Below are 23,481 nucleotides of genomic sequence, written 5' to 3'. Positions count from 1 at the left end.
TCACCTGCCGCCACCGTTCGACCGTATAATAATTGATCGAACGCCTTCTCTCGCGCTCTCCCTCTTCCTCGTTCGTTCCTCGTTCTTTTTCCGTCCGCCGCCCACCCGCCCGACGGTAGCCGTCGCGCGCATTCGCTCTCCAGACACCGTTCGTACGACGGTACGACGCGGCCCGAAATAACGAAACGCTGCACTGACGCGGGCGCACACCGCGGTAAACCGTTGTCGTATCCGTATCGTTTACGTCCGTTGGTCGTACGGGGCTTTACGTTTTTTTTTCCTCCTCTCTCTGATCATCGCTTTGCTCGCGATGCGCCCTACGGGACGTGTACTACCGCCGTCCGCGGTACGCCTGCTCGACCTTTGACGACCGGACGACTGCAACGAGGAGCACATCGACGACAGAGCCGTCGTCGCCGAACGCGACGAAGTTAAGGTGAGTAACAGACGCCTTTCATCTAACATATTAAACCTGACGACGACACCCCGCAAGTCGTTTTAATGATAATAAATTGTCTTATTCGTCGTCGTCACTATATATATATTGTTATCGGGCGCTTATCGCTCGCATCGGTCGACGTCATTATGCGAGATGGTCTGATGACGGTTGTGTCACGATATGTACATACGTACGTGACGAGTGTACTTTTTATAGCACGTCTGTAGAAAAAAATAATTAACGTCACTGTCGCCCTTTCACTCTCCTGCAGTTCCCAGCGTATAACTGTATTATAGTGTCGTCATTCGGGTGGTATAGGTGTCACGACGTATACCTGCATTTATTTATTACTCTTTACGTGCACTACTCCTCGTTGTTCTATCGTCATAACTCGAAACTGAAATGTCGACTATACAACGTTGCACGTGTATAACACGACAGTCGTACGGTTTCCGACAATAATTGTCAGAGTTACCGAATAGTCACTGTTAACATAATCTAATATGTATTGAAATTCAATAAGATATATAGCAGAAAATAAAGCACTACTTATTCGAAACGAAGAGTTTTAAAATTCATCAAAAAGGAATTTTAAAACTGATTTACTTGCTTAAATTTCAACAGAATAATTTTTGAAGATATGTTTGTGTGAAAACAATTGTTTGTTTTTAGTAAGCGTGGAATATGATACATATCTATGGCATGTAATAGGTTTTGATCAAGTTTACGAGCGTGTATTATTATTCTAATTTTTTTTTTTTTTTTTTTTTTTTATTAAGTAAAAGAAATATACAAAATTTTGCACAACAAGTATTAATGATGTAGGTGGTTTACACATCGTGAAAGAGGGGCAGTGTAAAACGGCTCCCAATGGAGCTTGGTACCTACAAAAAAAAAAGAAAAAGAAAATAAGAATAACATTTTTCTATTCTTTATGAATATTACTCAGAAATACAGTATCGTTTTCTTTTCTTTTTGTTAAGCAAAAAAACTGATAGGATCTTGCAGGATATGCGAAACCAACTACATGTAGTCACACCATATATAACTTCGAAATATAAATATTAAAACATGCTAAGTACATTTAAAAACGAAGAAATAACACTGTTATTATTTGATTAAAATTTCAATTATTATCTTAAAATAATAAATTTCACCGGAAATATTTAGTAAACTAGCATATTTTGTTTGTCTATCATATTAAAACAGTTAGAATTTTTTAATTTTAACATTTAAATAATTTCTAAAAATATCATGAAAATGAATTGATTATTTTCGTTATTTTCAAAAATAACATACCGGGTCCATTTTAGAATATTTATAGGTATAAACACTTGTAAGTTGTAATGCCTGAAATTTGTTTAGAAGCCACGGCCTAAAATTTTAACTGTAGGTACTTGAGTTACAAATAACGGGCAGGACTCTTTAACTTTTTTACTTGTCGATCCAAAGTCATATTTAAAATTATATTATCATTTTAGACGTATATTTATAATGGATATAAATAATTTAAAGTAAGTATTTACAAAAGTATTTATTATAAAAAATATGGTCAAAAAGTGCTATAATATTTTTGGGCGAATTAGGGAAAGTAGTTTTAAAATATTAGGGCAAAAAGTAAAAGGTCATTTTTGAGCGATGGGGTCTTGCCCCATATAACAAATAATATAAAATTAAGACATATGCGGAAATCGCTTTTAATGTCAGAAGAGTCTAGCTAAAGTGCTTAACATTTAACATTGATCGAAAAATCCAAAATGAATAAATTATGATATTAAAATACTATATTTTTTTTTTATAATTGGTGAAGAGCTGTTTTTTAAATATCTAAAGCAACCTCTTTTTAAGCTGAGATCCTATTCAAATTCTGCTTTCAGATTTTTGAATATAGTTCTTGATCCTAAAATTAATTTAAAATATAAAATAATAAACGTAGGTGTTTTTTACATATTTATTCAATTCAAATAACTTTTGACGAACTAGAATACACTTATAGGTAATAAATAATAATTTTAACTTTTTTTTTTGTAAGTATTGATGAGTTATTAAATAATGATGAGAAAATATCATATCTGAGGAATATAATAAAAAAATAAATAGTTTATAAGTGACTTTACTTAGAATCAATTAATTAGCTTAAAATTATGTGATTATACATTTATAATACATTTTATCACATATTGTAATTACGTTGCTGTGTTACGTGTAATATTTGTAAATTTGTTTTGTTTTTTTTTATATTTTAATTTCTGGTGTTGTATAAATTAAGTATAACATCTATATGTAATAATTTTAAATCAATTATATATATATATAAAAGAAAAATATATAACTCTCTACTTCATCAGTGGCTATTTTTACAAGAGTAGTATGTTTAAATGTATATATTTCAAAAAAAAAAAAAATAAAAAGATGTAGGTATTAATAAAATAGATTATATATCGGTATTATTTTTCAATCGTCGTTATCAATACTTAAATCGCTTATTTAAATATTTATTTGAACTCTTACACATGAAAAATAGGTAATCTATGTATTAGTTTTTGAATATCTTATTCTTTTTTTTACTTACATCATTTATGGTAAATTTTCAACATTAAAGTATGATACGGTAAATAAATCATTGTAATTTTTTGGGAGTTATAAGTTTTTTTGTTTATTTAAACTTTATTGAATTCGTGTTAAAATTAGTTATTAGTTAGTTATTATATAGGAATCGGAAGTTGTAGGAATTGCGTATTGTTCTGTATTCTCTCAATTTATAGCAGATCAAGTTAGAAATCTGATATGTACAATAGAAAGTTAAAAAATTGAAAATTAAAAATGCATATTTTGTCAACTTTAGCTAAAAAAAAGTGCATATTTCATATTTCTCTAAAAATTGAATTTTTTTCTTTCTTAACTTTTATATTTCAATTAATATTGAATATAAAATTTAAAATTTTTAACGAAGTTATTTGCCGTAATTTCAAAAATAATGAAAAAATATTTTTAATTATATTTTTAATTCAAAAATATGTCAAAATGCCAACCAGTTATACATTTTTTTCAGTGACAAACAGTTTTTATTTATATTATTATTTTATTAATAACATCTGATATAATATTTTTATTTTTTTGGATATCTAACATAGTTTTAATGCATATTTTGAATTTTTCGTGCATATTTTGCCTTTTTTTAGCTCCTACAACTTCCGAGCCCTAGACTCATTATATATATATATTGTTAAATCAAATTTCAGTAATTTATGTTGTAAATAAATTAGGTAGGGTTTACGAAATTATTTTATTCGTTCATTTGGCTAAATATTGATCAACAAAACTTATTATTAATATCTAGATTTAATAAAAATGTATATTTGAGTAAATTTGAGTTATTTTTCGTTTTGATTTCTGTTCTATTATCTTGTCGATATGGATATTTATTTGTCTATAATATCAGCAGAAATACTAAATTACGATTATAAATATTTTTCTTATGTTTGATAAACAATGTAACATTAAAGTGCAAAAATCATCAACTAAAATTTAAAATCACTACCACAATAAGTAGGTAGGTTCTCCAATGAAATTTTATTTATTTTTTTCTTTAAAATTTTATGAGTGGCTTTTTCACAATCTTATTGTCGTCTGATATTTTTTATTGTTGTGTATTGTGGTAGTCGGAAAAATTCCATGCAAAAAATCTAACAGAAGAAAACTCAAAAATTAAATACAACCCACTAGAAAAACTAAAGGAAAAACTAAAGGAAAAAAACTCATGCAAGTGATATACAATAATTATACTATATTATGTAATATGTATAGTATGTACTCGTATACTATTTTATAAATACAATATTTAAGTAGGTATTCTTAACTACGTATAAATAACATGGTTTGCATTTGAAAAAAAAAATTATTATACATTATTTACAATGAAACGTTATACAAACTTTGCGTTTATCGTTATCCAGAATTACAATTTTTATTATATTTTATAATTTATTAATTTAATAATTAAAATTATTTTATTTTTTTTTTTAATGATATACTATATATAACGTTTTGCGTTATGTTTTGTTTGATGATATATCATATATTTTGTTAATCATTATGTTTTGATTTGTGTTATTTAATTATTTATGTTTATCGTTTTCCGTTATAATTACGTTTACAAATTTCAATCATTTTTTGTCAAATGTAACGTTATAATTATAACGTTATTATAACGTTTGCAAGCTCTGATAAATAACCTTTATTACAGAATTATTCACCACCTTTACTTAAGTTATAATATCCATTTTATGATTAGTTTAATAATATTAAATATGTAAATTATAATAAATATTTTAAAAGTAAAATAATGTAAAAAACAGAAATTTTCTCTAAATTTAACATAGGCACATATTTTAGCGAATATACCTATTTATAATTTGGATTTTGTTATCCAATTATTAACACATATATAATGACTGTTTTGAGCAAGTGACAGATTAATAAAATTATGTTGTTGGGTATCATATATTTATCTGTCTGTTTCTTGTTGTATAGATTTAATGCTAATTTAAAAACTAAAATAACATTTTAAAAAAAACCTTATTTTTTTTAGTAAAATTGTCTTAAAACATAATAAAATGTTGACTACAATCATATATTGGATTTTTCTAGCAAGTCGGATATGTTTCTGTGTTTTTTCCCCTTAATTTATGTAGTATGCATTTTAAACTTTAACTGATATATGAATTTAACAATGAACATTAGAATAAAATGTTAAAAATATAATAAGTTTTAAACCGTTAAACAGAGCATTATAATTAAATTAATGTAATTTTGTAATTTTATATTTAATAACATAAAACATCGGTGTAGAATAACTCTGTAAGAAAACCAATGCGATTGCGTTTACATTCTGGGCATGTTCGTTCGACGGTTGTGCATCGGATGTGCGCACGCGTATATACTAAAATTTAAATGACTACCTACCCTCGAAGCTTTCCGAACATAAACGAAAAGTCAAATCATTGACATCGGTTAATCGTAACGAAAGTCAATCTTGTATTTGTTTTTTTTTACCTTTGCTAACAACCAGTGTGTGTTGAAAAAAACGATCTTTGATCGAAAAACATGAGGTTAGTGATTAACTATTTATTAGATTGATGTAAAAATAAATACAGGGAAATTGAATTAACGAATCCCTTCATGTGTTACTATGAATAATATAACAATGATATTTGTTCATAAGATACCTATAAAAATGTTAAATCTTTTATAATTCTTCAACTTAATAACAATTATTAACGACGTGATTTTCTTGGTTTTTGTAATTTATTATGGTTGTGAACACATTTTTTTTTAAATGTATTTATTCATTTAAATAAACATGGCTGTTCTAAATATAATATAAAATTATCATATTATTGTAATCAAGTGATTAATATAAAGGGTAATTATTTCATATCTATACTAACGTTTTAAGGCGAAATAATTTGAGAAGGAACACCAGATGTGATCCTTATGACTAGAAGAAAACATTGTTATTATTAGCCCTTGGCGATATATGGCAGAGATAACAACATACCGGACTGTCTTAATCGTACGCATGGGACAAATGTTAATTATAAAATAGAAAATAACGTTTTAAAAATAAAAATATCTTTTGTTATAGAAAAATACTTTTATTCTAGATAATTCAGAAGTGGAAGTGATTTTAGATTATAAAATAAATTGTTTGTTCATGATTTAATAACCGTTTATATTGATGTTTTATTTTGCGCAAGCATTCATTATATAAAACTACTAACAAAATTAAATTGAAGTGTTTGCTGAAAGAATTCCAATTAAAGAACAAATACCTAGAGGTTAAAATAGAATGAATAAAACAATTTAATAACATCGTAAATTCTTCTAGGTCTTAAGATTTTCTTGCTAGACGTATAAATGTAATTAAGTTATGTCAATTTAATGAAAACTTAACGATGAAAACTGGATATAAGTTAGTATTAACCAAAAACTGAATATATATATATATATATATATATATATATATATATTAGTAATTTTTTTAAGTAGATGTTTATAAATTATAGTTACCATTATATAGGTAATATATAAGTTAATAGTTAGATAGTTATATCACTAGTAGATATTTTTTTTACTAGATTAAAGATTTTCAAAATATATTTACATTTATTTATGATTGTACATAGTACATTTACTCTAGTAAAATACTCTTTAGATATTATTTACTGCATATATTTTATAAATTAAATAAAATATTTAAAACACACAATAGAAATATCATATATATTAAACACAACCACAAGATATTAAAAAAAAAAACAGAACACTTCTAATTTTTTAAATACTTAAAAATGATTGTTTTTATATTTATGCATTGTTTGTATTAATATAATATATAATACTAATTGAAATAATACTAATTCATTTTTTGTTATATAATCTATTTATAAATCTATGTAATTAATTATTTTTCACTTCTATCAATACCATTTAATCAATATTTAAATTAAATTAAATTAATTTTATAACATACTTTTTGTTAATTCATAGAGAGAATATCTAGATTTAATATAAGAAACTACACAGAGAGAATTAAAAAAATAAAAAAAAATTTAACAATATGGACATTTTACAGAATTGTTATACACATGATATTTATTTAATATTAATATAATTATAAATGTTTACCTAAGATTATGTATGTTAAAAATTATTCTATTAATTATATAATTATATTATATATATTTAATATATATTATGCCGTAGACAACTTGTGAAATCGATCTTTTATTGAAATGGGTCCACCAATTTAACATTATTTAATTTTTTGAAAGTAGCTATTTCAGCATCATACGTATTCACATAATTTGGTGTCCTATGTTATAATTTTCCAAATATTGATAAGTTAATTGCTATGTATTTGCTAATTTTTTAAAGTATCTATATTCTTTATAAAATATTGCTATTTAAATATGTTCATACATTGCAGAAAAGTTGAAATGATGTGGGTAGATAATAATAACAATAATATTAAAAATAACTTTAAAGTTGTAAATGTAGAACTGCAATATAAAATAATTAGTTTAAATATAAGTTAAAATGTTCCCAAAGAGTTTTTATATTAACCTTTTATTTTCGAACCAATTTAGTTTACAATAATTTTACTAAGAATTTTAATATAAAAATAATAAGCATTTTAAAAATGAGTATAGCGTAAATAAACGAATCACCCGAGGGTTTTTACTTTATAAATGTAGTTTTTATCAGAGAGACTGAATACAATTTCAATAAGCTCGACTACTTGTATAAAAAGAGTAGGTGAGTTTGTCAGTTTTTACTTTATTGAATCAGAAACTGATTCTTTGTTAAATCTTACTGTCGTCCACGTTAAAAAAAAGAAATGCTTCTGATCAGCTTAACTGGATTGTCACAGGATTTTTTTCTATTCTATAAAATGAAAGTCCTATTATTAAAACGAATTTTCAGACGTATTTCAATCAAGCCACTCCCTGTATTGTCAACCTCAGTAAAGTACAAAAGTCCTGAAATGTAAAGGATATTTTCTACATTCTATTAAGTACTTATATATGCAATGTACTTAGAGAATTATGTAACTTTTTTCATTTTCCTTATGAAAATTTGTAATACGAGTACGTTAAAACTCACTTTTATGTGATGTAGAAAAACTTTGAACTTATTTATATTGTACACATATATACCGATATGCTGTATTTGAATATAAGTTTATAATATTATTGTAGAACTGCATTTCAAAGGTATTGAAGAATCATTTTGCAAATATATCATAATGTTCACATTTTTTATAACGTAAAATATCATTATAGGTAGTATAGCAAGGAAAATAAAAAAGAATACTGTTTAATATTAAATATCGAGACTTACAATTTTTGTAGAAGAATTATTATTTATTTGTGTTAGTTATACTACTATAGTTATTTAATCAATAAAATAAGTAATAATTATTCAAGTAAATTAACATCAATTTTAACTAACTGTAAAATACTTACAAAATACTTTTTTTTAAACGTTTTTATGATTTTTTTCATATATATTTATTGCATTGACATAAAACTAGCATACAATTTCATCAATAAATCATAAAAATGTAACTTCAAAAGGTTTTCAGGATTTGAAAATATTTATCGTTGTTAAACTAGTAGTTTTTTTCATTTAAAAAAAAACGAAAAATTCAAGTAATTCAGTATTTTGTACAATACTCAGATGATTTATTAATTTTCTATTTGTATATGTATCTATATATACAGAAGTTCATTTTGTACAAAAAATTCATAATATCAAAAGTTAGTGAGCATAATATTATGAATTTTAAATTTATAAAAATACCATTTACAACGATATTTATTTACTTTTTGCGTATATCAATATGATTTGTGAAATAGTTATTAAATATATTAAAATCGAATTTATGTTCTATAAGTTATAAGAAATTGGTATGAGTGATGTGCATATATTGTTCAGTTATTGATGGGATGGATGTATTTCCAATAAAAGATTTTATGCACTTTCGTTGAATAATAGAAAGGAAAATCTCTTTTTTATATTTTTATTTATTGTTAGAATTTCACAAAACTATTTTGAGTATAAAGAATGAGTGTAATTATTTACTATAAGTTTATATTGGATATCTGTATTGGACCAACAATTAATATTGTTAGGTATAAGTAGGTATCCATTTACGTTAACAATACAGATCGAAATTCCATGAATCGAATTTCCTTGATTTCAAAATTATTAGCTTATTATTTCTACATAATCTGATTATTTTAACATAATATTTCGTTCAAAAACTATTTAAGCTTTTATTAATTAAGTCTTGTTATATAGTGAATAATAAAATATAAGAGCACCTTATATTATTTGTAATGATAAATTATTTTATAAATGGTACTTATTTACATATACTTTATTTTATGTTAGTAACTATTGAATTAATGTATAGTTAAGTCTGTAGACTTATGTTATAAGTGTACTTATAAAATTAATATCTATCGATTTTGTAGAATTTTAGATTTTATACTTCAAGCCTTAAACAAACCTTTTCAACTTACGTTTTTTTTTTATTTTATAAAATATACTATTTTGTCTATAAATCTAATTTATTTGACAACAGATAATTAAATTTATTTAATTATCATTATTAACCATGTAAGCATTAAAAATTTAATTTATTGTTATTATCTATTACAGCGGTTCCCTACCTTTTTAGTTTCGCGGACCATTAATTTTGTAAAAAAATATTTGTGGCCCATCCATAGCATACCTATATACGTTTTCATAAAATTATAATATATAACATAACATATGTCATATATATTTTTTATATATATATATATATATAGGTAGTTATTAGGAATAATTAATTTAAAAAATTTAAAAAAAAAAACTTAATTCAACTTTATCACAAGATAAGCAATTTAATCTGATTTTTGACATTGCTTATTCTTCACAAGAAAGTCAATATCTGGATTAAAACTTGTTACTTGTACACTTATTGTACACTATAGTTAAAAATGATTAAATATTATTATGATCAGAAATATAACAAAAAATATATAATAATATTATTTTAAATATATATAATGTTTAATATTATACCTATGGCTCGCGACCCATAGGTTGGGAACCGCTGATCTATTATATTATTTTTTTATATTACGTGTAGAATATTATTATTTTTTTTTTGGCTACACTAAGAAAAAAATAATAAATAGTATTTGTTATTTTAATAACAAAACAATTAAGGCAGAAAAGCCTGTCTTTAGTAATGACTAAAATTATACTGGCAATTGATGGATAATTTAATTTTAAAATAAAAACTATATTTTATCTACTCTAACAAAATGTTTAATACCCATCTGTCAATTTTTAATAGATATAAATGTTTTATTTAAAATCAAAACCATTAACAAATGTTTTGTTATATGAATTTAAATAATTTTTTTATCCACTATTGTTTAGTATTATATAGTTTTTTGTAGCATTTTACACTTATAAAGTGATAAATGATATTTTTAATAGCATAATATCATAATATGATGTGTAAAATATCGAATGAATAGTATTTTATTATTAGTTATGAATAATAAATATCTTTGCTTTTATTAACATAACTAATAATTATAAATACCTATATTATACTCATTTGTAATTAATTAACCCTTGAATAATTATTATTTTAAGTTTAGTATGTATTTCTAAATGTTATTAATTTTTATTGGAAGTAGAATGTATTCAAAATATTTTACAATATTTTTATTTTGTTTAGGATTTCAATGAAAAGTTAATCAGCATGTTAATATTTGAAGTGAAAAATTATTCAAAATGATGTTTCCTGGTGAGCTTAATACAAATTCAAGGGCGAATCCGCCTGTACCAGTTTTTCCGTTAAGGTCTACGGGATTGAGTTCTCAATATTCACCCTATTCAACTTCAAGATTTCAAGAAATTCAACAAAAATGCAATTTAAAATGCACTTGGAAATGCAGTTTTCTTCTATTGGTATTTGTTACCTTCGTAATCACAACATTCCTTTTTTATTTACTTGGTTAGTTAATATCAAAGAGAAGTTAAATTTTATTGTGATTTACAATTTTTATTTTTTTTTTTTAAAATAGCTGTAAGGAAATCATGTACTGACACCAGAGAAAAATGTATTTTCATGGAAAAATCAAGAGCTATTGCAATGGATCCGGAAAACTCGCCAAAATTTACTACTGAAGGTATGAAATAATTGTAATTTAATATCATTAAATATTATTAAAATAATAATTATTTGAATTTAAATTAAATGCATTACTTTAATAGCTTTATTCCAAGACTTAATTGATAGAAATATGTTTAAAACAATTAATTTTATCATAAAAATTTGCTATTATATATTATAATATAGGAATGACTAGTTGTTAACTCATTAAATTAAATGTTTATAATTCCAAAATAAAAATAAATTTAATAAAATTAAAATAGAGATTATATTATTACATCATTTTATACGTTAATTTCAACCGTTTTTAAAATAGCATATATTTTTATAAGCTCATTTATTTGGAAAACTTCTACGTTGATTTTTAGTGCAAGCTTTTAATTTTGTTATGACTATTGAGAGTTGAAGTTAATAGATTACCAATGGTCGTACAAAAGCATCGTTTTAAATATTTTTTAGTTACTTTTACATTTATTATTAATAAAACTGTCTTTGTTAAGCATTTCTCAGAAGATACATTTCTTTTATTGTCAAAATTTTTCGAAATTGTCTGTTATCTAATCTCTATGTCCACGCGAAACAAACAAAACATATTCATCCTAAAACATTTTTTTTTTTTTAATTTTGAATGATCTTAAAGTAAAATCAACCATTGTAAAAGTTGTAAAGAATAATATAATATTTTTCTATAATTTTTGTAGTAGTATGATTTTACTTAAAAAAATTAAAAAATTTCTTACTTGAATGCGTTTATTTTTTATGTTGTGCGCAGGTCTGTGAGAAAACGAATACTGCAATACTGCACTATTCTTTTTTACTAAATAGTAATTCTTATTAGTAATTCTATTTAAAATTATTTTTTGATAGTCCTTGTATTCTAAAAATTCAAGTCAATTGTAAAACAATAAAAAATGAATTATTGAATACTTTTTGTCAAAAATGTATCAAACTTTTTTAAATATCTCTTATAGATAGGTAATTGAATATTAATACTTATTATTATCAATATATTTTATCTTCTTTTTATATTTAAATGACTAAAGCTTATCATTTTAATAGAGTTAATATAAAACTAGATTTAAAAAATAAAACAACTAATTATTAGTCAAATTTTGGCTTTATTATCGTTTCTATTTTAATATTGGACCATTAATTCAGATAATTTTGGTTTATTATCATTAATCTTCGATATTGAACTCTAGTAACTAAAGCTAGAGCATAAAATCTAAACTTTAAATTAATAAGGTTGTTTTTCTAGCAATTTCATATATTGGTATACAACGTATAGAAATGCTATTTTACAAATAAATATTAAAATTACTTTGTGCTCTGTGTTATAACTTATAACTTATATTGATTAGATTTTCAGATAATTAAGTTTCAATAAGCACTCTCTTAGATATAAATTAACGTTAATAAAGATTTATGAGGAAACTAAACAAACTTTGTTTTATACATGTAATAAATAATTATGTAGCAAATTTTAGATTATTTTGCATATTTTTTGATGATTTTACTAAGACTATATTGTTTTAATACTTACGTAAAATCATTTTTTTCAGCACCACCGTTAACCACTACTACTGTTACAAATGTATCAACACGTGGTAAATTTAAAAACGATGTAACTCCAGATGATCTAAATGATTTGCATCGCCAACATACTAGGTATCAATGGCCCTCAGTCTTGGAGATAACTAGTTTCAATACTCCATACAGTTCCAATGTATATCCATACCATTTTTGGAACTTGGAGTTTTATAATAAACAGCCAGTGTTCATGAGGCTTAATCTTACATTACCATGGGGATCTAATTTTGCTGTATATGGTCGTCGAAACGTAGCTCCTAGTATAACCCAACATGATTTTTCGGAATTCATTAAAGGGGGTAGATTAGACAACAGGCTAAGTCGCAGATCGACAGATGTTATCGAAAAAGATCCTTTAGTCGTCAATGTAACATTAATACAGTACTTAGACACGGGTCGATGGTTTTTGTCTATTTATAATGACGATCTTCGACCACATCCGGTAGTGCTTAAAATCGCAGAAGCCGAAGACGTTTCAACGACATGTCCCAACGAATGTTCTGGGCATGGGTCTTGTTATCTCGGAAAGTGTGATTGCATAGACGGATATCAAGGAAACGATTGTTCTAAAAGTAAATATGTTTGCATTTTACATTTTTATTCTATCGGACTTTCCTAAATTTTATAATTTTACGAAAAACAAGGTGTATGTCCGATGCTGTGTTCGAACCATGGGAAATATGGTGGAGGCCTTTGTCATTGTGAAGAAGGTTGGAAAGGTACAGAGTGTGATATACCTGAAACTGATTGCAGAGTAGCTGATTGTTCTGGACACGGCGTTTGTAAAAACGGCGTATGCCAGTGTCAACAGGGATGGAAAGGGGACGATTGTGACGAAAGTACTGCGATTGTTTTTATTTATTATTTGATTATAAAGATATATTTCCGTTTTCAGTGGATTGTATGGATAAAAGCTGTTCTGGACACGGTATTTGTGTATCAGGTAAATGTTATTGTAAAGCTGGATGGCAAGGAGAAGATTGTTCATTGATGAACAAGCAAGTATTCCAATGTCTTCCTCGTTGTTCAGACCATGGCACATATGACTTAGAAACGGGAGTTTGTATTTGTAATAAATTTTGGACCGGGCCAGATTGTTCACAAGGTATTATAGGTTTTTTGTTCACACGTCATGCAATTAAATATTTGATAATATATTTATCTTTCACTAATTTTAGCGTTGTGCAATCTCAACTGTGGTTCGCATGGCAAATGTGATCAAGGTAGATGCGAATGTGATATTGGATGGACAGGTGATAAATGTGATCAACTTCCTTGTGACGAGAGATGCTCTGAACATGGCCAATGTAGAAATGGCACATGTGTATGTTCTAGAGGTTGGAACGGCAAACATTGTACTTTTCGTAAGCTGAAAATCATATTTATTATATAATTCGATATTATTTTATTTTAATCATAATAGATTATAATATAATATAATATGCTCTATTTTTTCAGAGGGTTGCGATAACGGCTGCGGTAATCATGGAAATTGTGTCTTAATTAACAATTTGTACAGCTGTGTATGTGATGATGGATGGGAAGGAGAAAGCTGTTCGGTTCGCTTGGAAATGGAATGCAACGACGAAATCGATAATGATCAAGGTATACCTATATTTCAATTAGTAATGAGCAGAGCAAGACCAATATCAATGTTTTATCTTCTTAATTTTGGTCTTGGCTTATTGATTCAGTTTTGACATTGCTGCAAAATATTTGCTTCTTTTCATAAATCACATTTTTTTTTTTAAATAAATAAATAAATACAATAATAAATAACTCATTTGTAAAATTCAGTTGACATAGATATTTGTTCTTTTTATTGAAAACAAAGTGTAAATTTCTCTCTTTTATGAACTGATTATTGTTAGTGCTTAAGAGTTCTATTTTTATTTGTAAATACTTTCTTTTATTTTACTTAAACACATAATTTACAAAATTCAGATATTTTTTTTTTATCAACACTTACAAATATTTTAAAATAATTATTAAATATCGTAATAGTTAGAGTTTTTTTGGTTTTAAATTTTTACTTTATTTTTATTCATGCTATTGTCACAGTTATTTTACTGAATAAAAAATACATTGTAACTTCATTTTTATGCAAAAAACCTATTTGATTTAAGAAATAAGAATATTTTTCATTTGCTTATGACATAAGCAAATGTAATTTATCAAATTTAATAGTCACGTGTATAGGAAATTTCATCATGGTTAATTATTTTCAATAAAAATTTAATCTTTATACCCCATAAATTGTAAAGAATAATATTTTTTATATTGTGGTTGTATCACCGAAAAGCTTCGGTTCATATATTATACATCAATGCAAGTTAATAATGATAACTATTAAGTTATAAATATAATTATCGTAGGGTACTAACTTTAAAATTTGTATAGTATGTGTAAAAATACTAGAATATTGTCGTTTTGGTCCGAGTATTGAAATTAAAGTCTTTTTTTTTTAATTTTCCTAATGCAGTTACTGTCTTTGTTTTAATTTTGCATTTACTCGTGATAAACATCAAGACTGCAAGATCGTGATTAATTATGTTTATAACTTATTTTAATTATTATTACTCAGCGATTTAATTTCTATGAGTAATTAAAAATATGAAATATTACCTACCATAAATCATATTGATACACGGTGCTTAAAAATGATTATTAAATATGTTTTTTACAAAATTACATAAATATTTATTTATGATTCGCTATTGAAACCACTTAACAAATTTATATTATTTATTGTAACATAATATTTTTCATTAATAAGTATTCATTTTTACAAAAATGTACAATATAGCATGTATAACTGTTTAGATGGAATGACTGATTGTTCAGATAGCGAGTGCTGTAATTCTGCTTCCTGTGCTGAACATATAATGTGTTTAGCTTCTAATGATCCTCTTGATGTATTACTAAGAAAACAGCCACCATCGGTAACTGCTTCTTTTTATCAAAGAGTAAAATTTCTGGTAGAAGAGCATAGTGTTCAAAGCTATGCACATTTGGATGAATATAGAGAGCAGTGAGTATTTGGTTATGTCATTACACCTATTCATACATATATTATATACACATACATTTCAATCACTCATTTAGAGAAATATATATTAAGTCACTTGTTAAATACAATTATTTTTTAATATTTTCAAGTTTGAAAATACTTAAGACACACACAAAGTATAAGTTGTGTGTACCTATACACAACCATTAGTTGTCCAGTATCAAATAATTTTAAAGATATTTTCTGTTTAAATTTAATGAATAAATCCATATTTACATTTTTTCAAAAGCATATATCATACAATTATTTGCTGTTATAATCTTAAATAAGACATATTCTTGAATTAGAAAGATAACAATTAATTTGTAATTTCTTAGTTTCTGATTGGTATATATTTTTATTTTTTTAATGTTGATCCTTTGTTCAAAGAAATTATAGGCGCTATTCAAAAAAAAAAAAGTATAAATATTCTTAGTTTTTATTATCATTTGATGATCAGTTTATTATCACGAATTATCGCTAAAAATAAATGATTTAAAATTTTGAAGAAGTGTCCAATAATCGATCCACTAATGTATTGTATTTCGAACATTTCCACCAAATTTAATGTCATAATTTTATAAGTTATATCTCCAAAATAGATCAGTACAAATCCTATAATATAATTTCGTTGACTATTTTATTGTGTTCCATTGATATACAAATAATAAGTAATAATAATATATGTTTGGGTGTGTAGGGTTTAATAGATTTTACTATCTTTTTTTTATTGTTATTTTACTTGTTTTTCTTATTTTATTTTCAACACTGTGTTGTGTGTGTTAATGCTTTTATTACATAGATATGTCGAAATTCCATTGTGTACGTCTCGAAAAAAAAAATACTTGTGACTCATTTCTTACTTTATTTGTAATAAGTAGCTGCCTGTGTAGTACCCTTTTCTGAATAAAAATGTTGTTCCAAAAGGCTTGGCTTTCGGCAAAAAAAAAAAAATATATATATATATTTATATACTTAAATATATATTTATATGGTATTATATATATATTATGTAAATATACGTGTATTTTACATAATCACATTTACACTTGAATTACGTAATTGTGAAACGACAAGCTTGATAATATCAAGATCGACATATGAATAACGTGCATTACGAGACTTTTCAAAATGCAGGTGGAGTTCGTTTTGGTTATAAAATAGAATTTTCAACACAATATAGTTGAATTATTTAATAAATAAATAATCTAACGCTGTTAAGATAGTATACTATTGTTTAGTTTAAATCGTTATAAAAAAAAGGAAAAATAAAGAAGGTAATAAAACTAAAACACGCAACACAATTCATATAAGTACAAACCACACTATTAATGTTTCTCAAAAAACTATGTATAGTGCCTATATAATATATTATGATTTAAGAACATTGTTCATTGTTTTATTGTTTTAGACATCTTAAACAAATCTATTTATTGAAATTGTGTTCTTTAATTTTATTAAATGTTATCATAATTATTAGTCAATGAAAACATTATTTTATCATTTACCAACGAACTCCGCCATACTTATGCGTTTGTAAGAAATTGCAAATTACCAACATCAACTGGACTAGTCCAATGTCTTGTACAATATCTCTATATTTGGTTTGTTTAAGATGTCTAGAGCTCACAAGAGTTAGACGATAAGATATTTTTTTTTTATATATTTTAAAATGGTATTTTGGTAATATTCCTACTCTTTTTCATTCTCTTTTTTTCTATTGTCCGTCCTCGTACACTTCGAAACGAATATGTACCATAGTGAATTTTGGAACTCCTTTGCACCTGGGTAAGTTTACAAATTATAAATTGTAATTTTGTTTTTGGTTTTTTTTTTTTTAAATATTTCATAAAGCTTGTATTTGGTTTTTTTCTGACAGCACATAGTCAGATTGCTCATCATTTTGTTCTCATTTTGGTAAACGATTAAAGAAATGACTAATTGATTATAATAATATATATAATAATTTTATAATTTGTTGTTTGCGAAATTTTTAACCCAGATTATTGTAATATTTTTTTTATTTTTTTTTTTCGTAACTTCATCAAGAATGAGTAGATTTTTGTTGCCTTTAATAACAAACTCCCCTTCTAGTTATTTCATAATATTATGAACTATATTCGGTTTAACAATTTAACATTTAACTATTTCAATAAAGGTATAAGGTAACAGCATGGGAATTATTTATGTACAGAGTTGGTGTTGATATTGTGTACGGGATTAAAATAGTACGTGATTATAATATTGGTTAAAATAAAAAAGTAAATTATTAATATAGTAAAACTCCACCTGCAAAATGTTTACAAATTTTACTACTTCGTTGATATTAACAATAATAATAACACAAATTACGCTGTTGATCGAAATTGTACAAGTTTGTTTTTTTATACTATATTTACATATTTTGGTTAGCTTATTAATAATTATAATATACAGATAACCTCAGCTGATGCTCTTGCGATATGTTTACAAGTAAAACAGGTATCTACAACTTTGTTTTGTGTCATATGTGTCTATATATGTGTCGTCCAGTAGTAATTAGCATATAGGCATTAGAAGCAAACATTTTAGCACTGATATTAAATATTTTATTTTATAGGTTATTTTATTTTATTTATATATATATATATATATATACCTATTAATTAAAAAATTTAATAAATAAAAAAAAAAAATTAAATCATGGTTGTAATTTTTATGACAGATGGATCGTTAATGCAGACGATATTATTACAATATCGGTACTTTCCCACGGTTATTAATTTTATTATTTTATTTTATTTTTTTATTATGTCACAATATTATATCACCATTTTTTTGGGGTTATGTATGCATAATATATATTTTTTTTCATCGATATTACATTTACGGATATCTTAACCGTGTTAAGTTTTTTTTTTTTTTTATTTACACATGATTATATTTAAATCGCAATATCTTATAAACTTAGAATTGTACAAAATGTCCAAAATTTTACTCTTCCAAGTACATAATATTATTAATGTTAGTAAACCATGCTGCTGCCTTAAACTTTTAAACCAAACAATTGTTTAACGCATAGTTTATGCAGCTCCTAACAATCTATCGATAATTCAGTTAGAAAGTTTTCGAATTAGTTACCAACTTGAAATCAATATAATTTTCTTACGTGTTTACATACACTTGATGTATACATAACTTTATTAAATTTGCCTATAGTACAATCGAAACAATGTAAAATGATTGAGAGCTGACCATTAAGCAAAAATAAATTATGATCATACATTTGATACATTTTATTTTTAAGTTATTTTGGACAGTAATAATATTAGTATTGGATTCATTTGTTCATAGAATATTAATGTCTTATTATATTTTGTTCGTGTAAACGATTTCCATGTATTTTTGTGTATGAACCGTGATTTGGTCAATCCAATCGATATGATGGCTTGATTACATATCTACATAATTCGCAGCTAGTTTTTTTCCCCATTTTTTTCGTATCCTACTAATAATTCGCATTTTATGTGTTTATTAGTTATACCTATTGTATTTTTGTTGAATAAAATATAAAACTCTGACAACATCAACTACAACAAAATCATTATTGCATGTATATATGTGTCCATTATCATTGACAACTTGAAATAATACTTATTTAAAACATCATTAGAATAAGTACTGCACATAATTTTATGCAACAGCCTTCAGTACCAAACACCTAGGCTTAATGTTTTGTCTAATTTTGCTTATTTATTTATTTATTTATTTTTTTTTTTTAAGCGTATTTTGCTTTATGCATGCGGTTGTATAAATATTCTAATGTATTGTGTGTCAAAATAACAACATTGTAAATAAATACCTAAAATTATTGTTTGTTTAATTCTCGAAGAGTATAATATTAATAACCATTGTTTAATTACCTACTTACTGATTAAACTACCGCAAATCGTTTATACAAGTATCTATGAATTATGATAATAATATAACTTGTAAATATGCATATCTATTTATTTATTTATAATGAACCGTTCACAGTTAAAAGATGTAAAATAATACTCGTATGGCCTAAACGTTGCGCTAATAATTATTGCAGTCATGCGTATGGATTTGTTTATCGATTAAAAAAAACATGCTATAATTATAGATTTAATTTATAACTTATAAAAATGCAGCTAATATCCATTTGCACTTATAATTTATTACATAATATCAACTACTCACAATAGTGAGCAATATTAATAACAATATTAGTAACAATATTTGAACTTATTTTATGATAGTCTATCATAAAAAGCCAAAAGCCGAATTGGAAATAAATCTACTGTATTCAAACGCCTGTAAATGTTGCTTGTTAAATTGTGGCGTCTTTGTGTCTTTCGATATTTTTAGATTTTTTTTATTATTATTTTAGTCTTACAAACCGTTTACTCAAAATATTTTTCGTTTATCTACTATCTAATGTCTATTATTTTCATTGTACCAAACAATTATTATTGTAATTTCTGTAACTTTTTTTTTCGTATAGATTATAAAGTTAAATTTTACACACGTTGTACATAATAATGAATATAAAAAATTACGGTTAGATAAATATTATATTTTTATTTAAAATTACAACCATAGACTGCTTAATAAGCTCAGTTCACTGATATTATAATATCTGATTTTCAATGTCTAAACTTTATTATTATATTTTTTGTTGAGCCATAATATTGATAATATTGGAACATTTAAATCGTTAGGTATCTAACTATTTGGGTATAATATGGTTATGTATTACGTGTGCGTTTCGCGTATGCAATGATGCAAATTAATTAATCTCAAACAACTAAATTTGTTCTAAATTAATAAAGACAATATTTCAATTTTTTTTATTAATTATATTATACTATATGACTTAATTTTTAAAACCATGTTTTACTCTATCCAAATTTAATTTACAGTAAATAAATTAAAATAATAAAAAAAGGAAGAAAATACATAAATATGAAGAAAAAAGTTGAATACTCATACTGAAATGTTTAAAATTAATTGAATAACTATCGAATCGTGCTAGTTTATAATATTTAACAAAATCCTTATTTAAACATAATATAATTGCTTACCAATTAAACAAGTTTTCAAATAAAGTTTGTTGATATATTACCCTTAATAATATCATTAAATAAGATCCTAAACTTGAACTAAGTAGCTCAAAATAAATTCATTTTTAAATACATAAGTTACTAAAATAGTATTAAAAAAAAAGTTTTAACTGAAATCGTAATAGATGAAATAATGAAATGTAACAACTACTCTAAACTGATATTAAAAATATTATTTCTACATTATATATCTTAATATAATATGATATTTAAATGAATCAGAAAAAACAGTAGATACTTATGCGTCGCGTGCTGTAAGATTGTTTAATCATAAATTGTTTAAAGTAAAATGTGAAAATAATAAAATAAACAATAAACATAAATTAAATTAATAAAAAGTTAAATATATTATTGAATTTAAAAATTAAATTATTTTTTGTAGCCTACATTTTTTGGCTAATATTTTTATCTATTGGAATTATACCAGTATAATTATTACGAATTTTATTTTCTAAAATCCTATGTATTTTTATTATATAAGAGTTTTTACAATATTTTTTATTGTATCAGCCTAGTACAGTGTTAAGCTTTCAATCTAAATTCATCACAATCTAATTGATATTAATTAAGATTTAACTATAAAAATATTAAGTGAATAGTATCACTTTGTCTATGTTGATAAACTATTTTGTAGTTTAGATTTTAAAAATAAAAAAATAAAATAAAATCTTAGTAGAGTACAAAGTTTTATTTTATTTGTAGGTTTGCTCAATTATGTGCGATATAAATTATCGAGTAATATTTATACGTTTTTAATGTTTTTATACGTTCAATAATTTCTTAGAATAAATATTATATTTAAAATAGATTTTTGTATAAAATATTTAAAATGTTTAAAATAATATACAAAATCAATAATTTCAATTAACTCGTAATATAACGAGTAACGGCTAAAGTGGTAATTTATTCTCAATATGTAATTAAAAATGGTTTAAATTCGAAATTTTTAAAACAAATAAATACTAATATGATCTAATATTATTTTTTATAAATAATTTAAAATAAATAATAATACATGATCGACGGTGACGGGTTATTTAGTAGATACTAGTTGTATTAATATGTTAATGTGTTTTTTCTCCAGACGAGTATCTGTAGTGCGGGGCCAAGTATTGTCACCACAAGGATTAGGCATTATAGGCATTCGAGTTTCAGTAGATCGAGATTCAAGATTTGGATTCACGTTGACTAGATCTGGTGGATGGTAAATAAAATCAATTGGAAATAATATCTGCGAATGTAATGATTGAGTATGTGCGTGCTTAGGTTTGATGTAATGGTCAATGGCGGTGAAGCAGTGACGCTTCAGTTTCAGCGAAGCCCATTCAAGCCCCAGACCAAAACACTGTATGTGCCCTGGAACCAGATCGTATCCTTACCTTCAATAGTAATGACCTTAAACGAGGAAATGGATTCGTATAAAGAACCCTCGTTTGATTCAAATGGTAATATTCATTGACGACTTGTTTTACCAACACCATAATCAATAACCGTTCTTATAAATGTATTAACATTAAATGTAGGTCTACACGAACAAAACTCATACAACATAACACCGTGCATTGATCACAAAGAAAATCCACAAATTGTATCTACATGGTTGCCAGAAAAAATCGGGGGAATGCCAGGAAAAAGTGTTATATTCGCAGAAACGCAGGTAAATTTTTCCGACAATATCAGCTTATATACATATATATAATTTTAGTAATTCACTGAAAAAAAGTGAATATAAGTAAAATAATAAACAAAATAATTAAACAAATGTGTGCTTACAATAATTAATAAATCAATAAACTAATTAATTTGGAATCAATCGGGGATAGTAAAATAGTTTATGGTATTGGGAATCATGTGTTATACATCTTTCTTCACCATAATAATTTTTAAGATTTTAATTAGCGCGATTATTAGATACAGATACGGTTAATATGAAAACGCTATCTATTGTGTGTTTTGAAATGACAGTGTAACAGAAATGGTTCATTATGTGTTGTAGAGGGCGACCGATGTGTGTGGAGTAACGGTGTACCGTTACAATATTACCTATCGAATATTTTCATCAATTGACCTTTTCTTGATTTTGGTTTCTTTCTATATTTTTCACACATAATTATCACAAAATTACGTTCAATAATTTAAAGTTATCAATTGTAATACTAAAACTATAAACATTTTCAGTTTCACATTTAATTTTTGTTAACATTAATTGTTTGAGTATATGTTAAATTGAAAATTGTAAAAATTAAAATTTTTATTTCTAGTTACTTCAAGAAAGTATTGGTATTCCCGGTTCAAATTTGAACCTAATATACAGAAGCAGCTGGGCAACTGGGTATTATTCATATTTAATTATTCATCTCACTCAATCTGATATATCACCACAACTAAAAGTTGTACACATCTCAGTTGAAATTGAAGGATCAATTTATAATCATAAACTTGAGGCAGATCCAAATTTGAAGTACACATTTACGTGGGATAAACGAAATGTTTATAAACAAAAAGTTAGTTTATTTATATAAATTACATT

General features: G+C 24.9%; 1 protein-coding gene across 1 annotated transcript in view; it reads left to right on the top strand.

The window, feature by feature from the left end:
- The first annotated feature begins 166 nt into the window (after positions 1 to 166).
- The window catches only part of LOC112602388 (teneurin-a), a 36,362-nt gene continuing 13,047 nt past the window's right edge, over positions 167 to 23,481 (top strand). The window contains exons 1-14 of the mRNA XM_025350444.1: positions 167 to 436; positions 10,749 to 11,027; positions 11,098 to 11,202; positions 12,749 to 13,348; positions 13,421 to 13,615; positions 13,672 to 13,881; positions 13,955 to 14,140; positions 14,235 to 14,381; positions 15,600 to 15,807; positions 17,587 to 17,613; positions 22,036 to 22,155; positions 22,218 to 22,396; positions 22,475 to 22,608; positions 23,213 to 23,455. Of these exons, the coding sequence (XP_025206229.1) occupies positions 10,805 to 11,027; positions 11,098 to 11,202; positions 12,749 to 13,348; positions 13,421 to 13,615; positions 13,672 to 13,881; positions 13,955 to 14,140; positions 14,235 to 14,381; positions 15,600 to 15,807; positions 17,587 to 17,613; positions 22,036 to 22,155; positions 22,218 to 22,396; positions 22,475 to 22,608; positions 23,213 to 23,455 (2,577 nt within the window). The 5' untranslated portion in view covers positions 167 to 436; positions 10,749 to 10,804. The remainder of the gene's footprint in view (positions 437 to 10,748; positions 11,028 to 11,097; positions 11,203 to 12,748; positions 13,349 to 13,420; positions 13,616 to 13,671; positions 13,882 to 13,954; positions 14,141 to 14,234; positions 14,382 to 15,599; positions 15,808 to 17,586; positions 17,614 to 22,035; positions 22,156 to 22,217; positions 22,397 to 22,474; positions 22,609 to 23,212; positions 23,456 to 23,481) is intronic.

This window comes from Melanaphis sacchari, unplaced genomic scaffold (genome assembly GCF_002803265.2).
Source record: "Melanaphis sacchari strain LSU unplaced genomic scaffold, SCAv2.0 Contig87_pilon_pilon, whole genome shotgun sequence".
NCBI lineage: Eukaryota > Metazoa > Arthropoda > Insecta > Hemiptera > Aphididae > Melanaphis > Melanaphis sacchari.
This window is presented reverse-complemented; position numbering and strand designations above follow the sequence as displayed.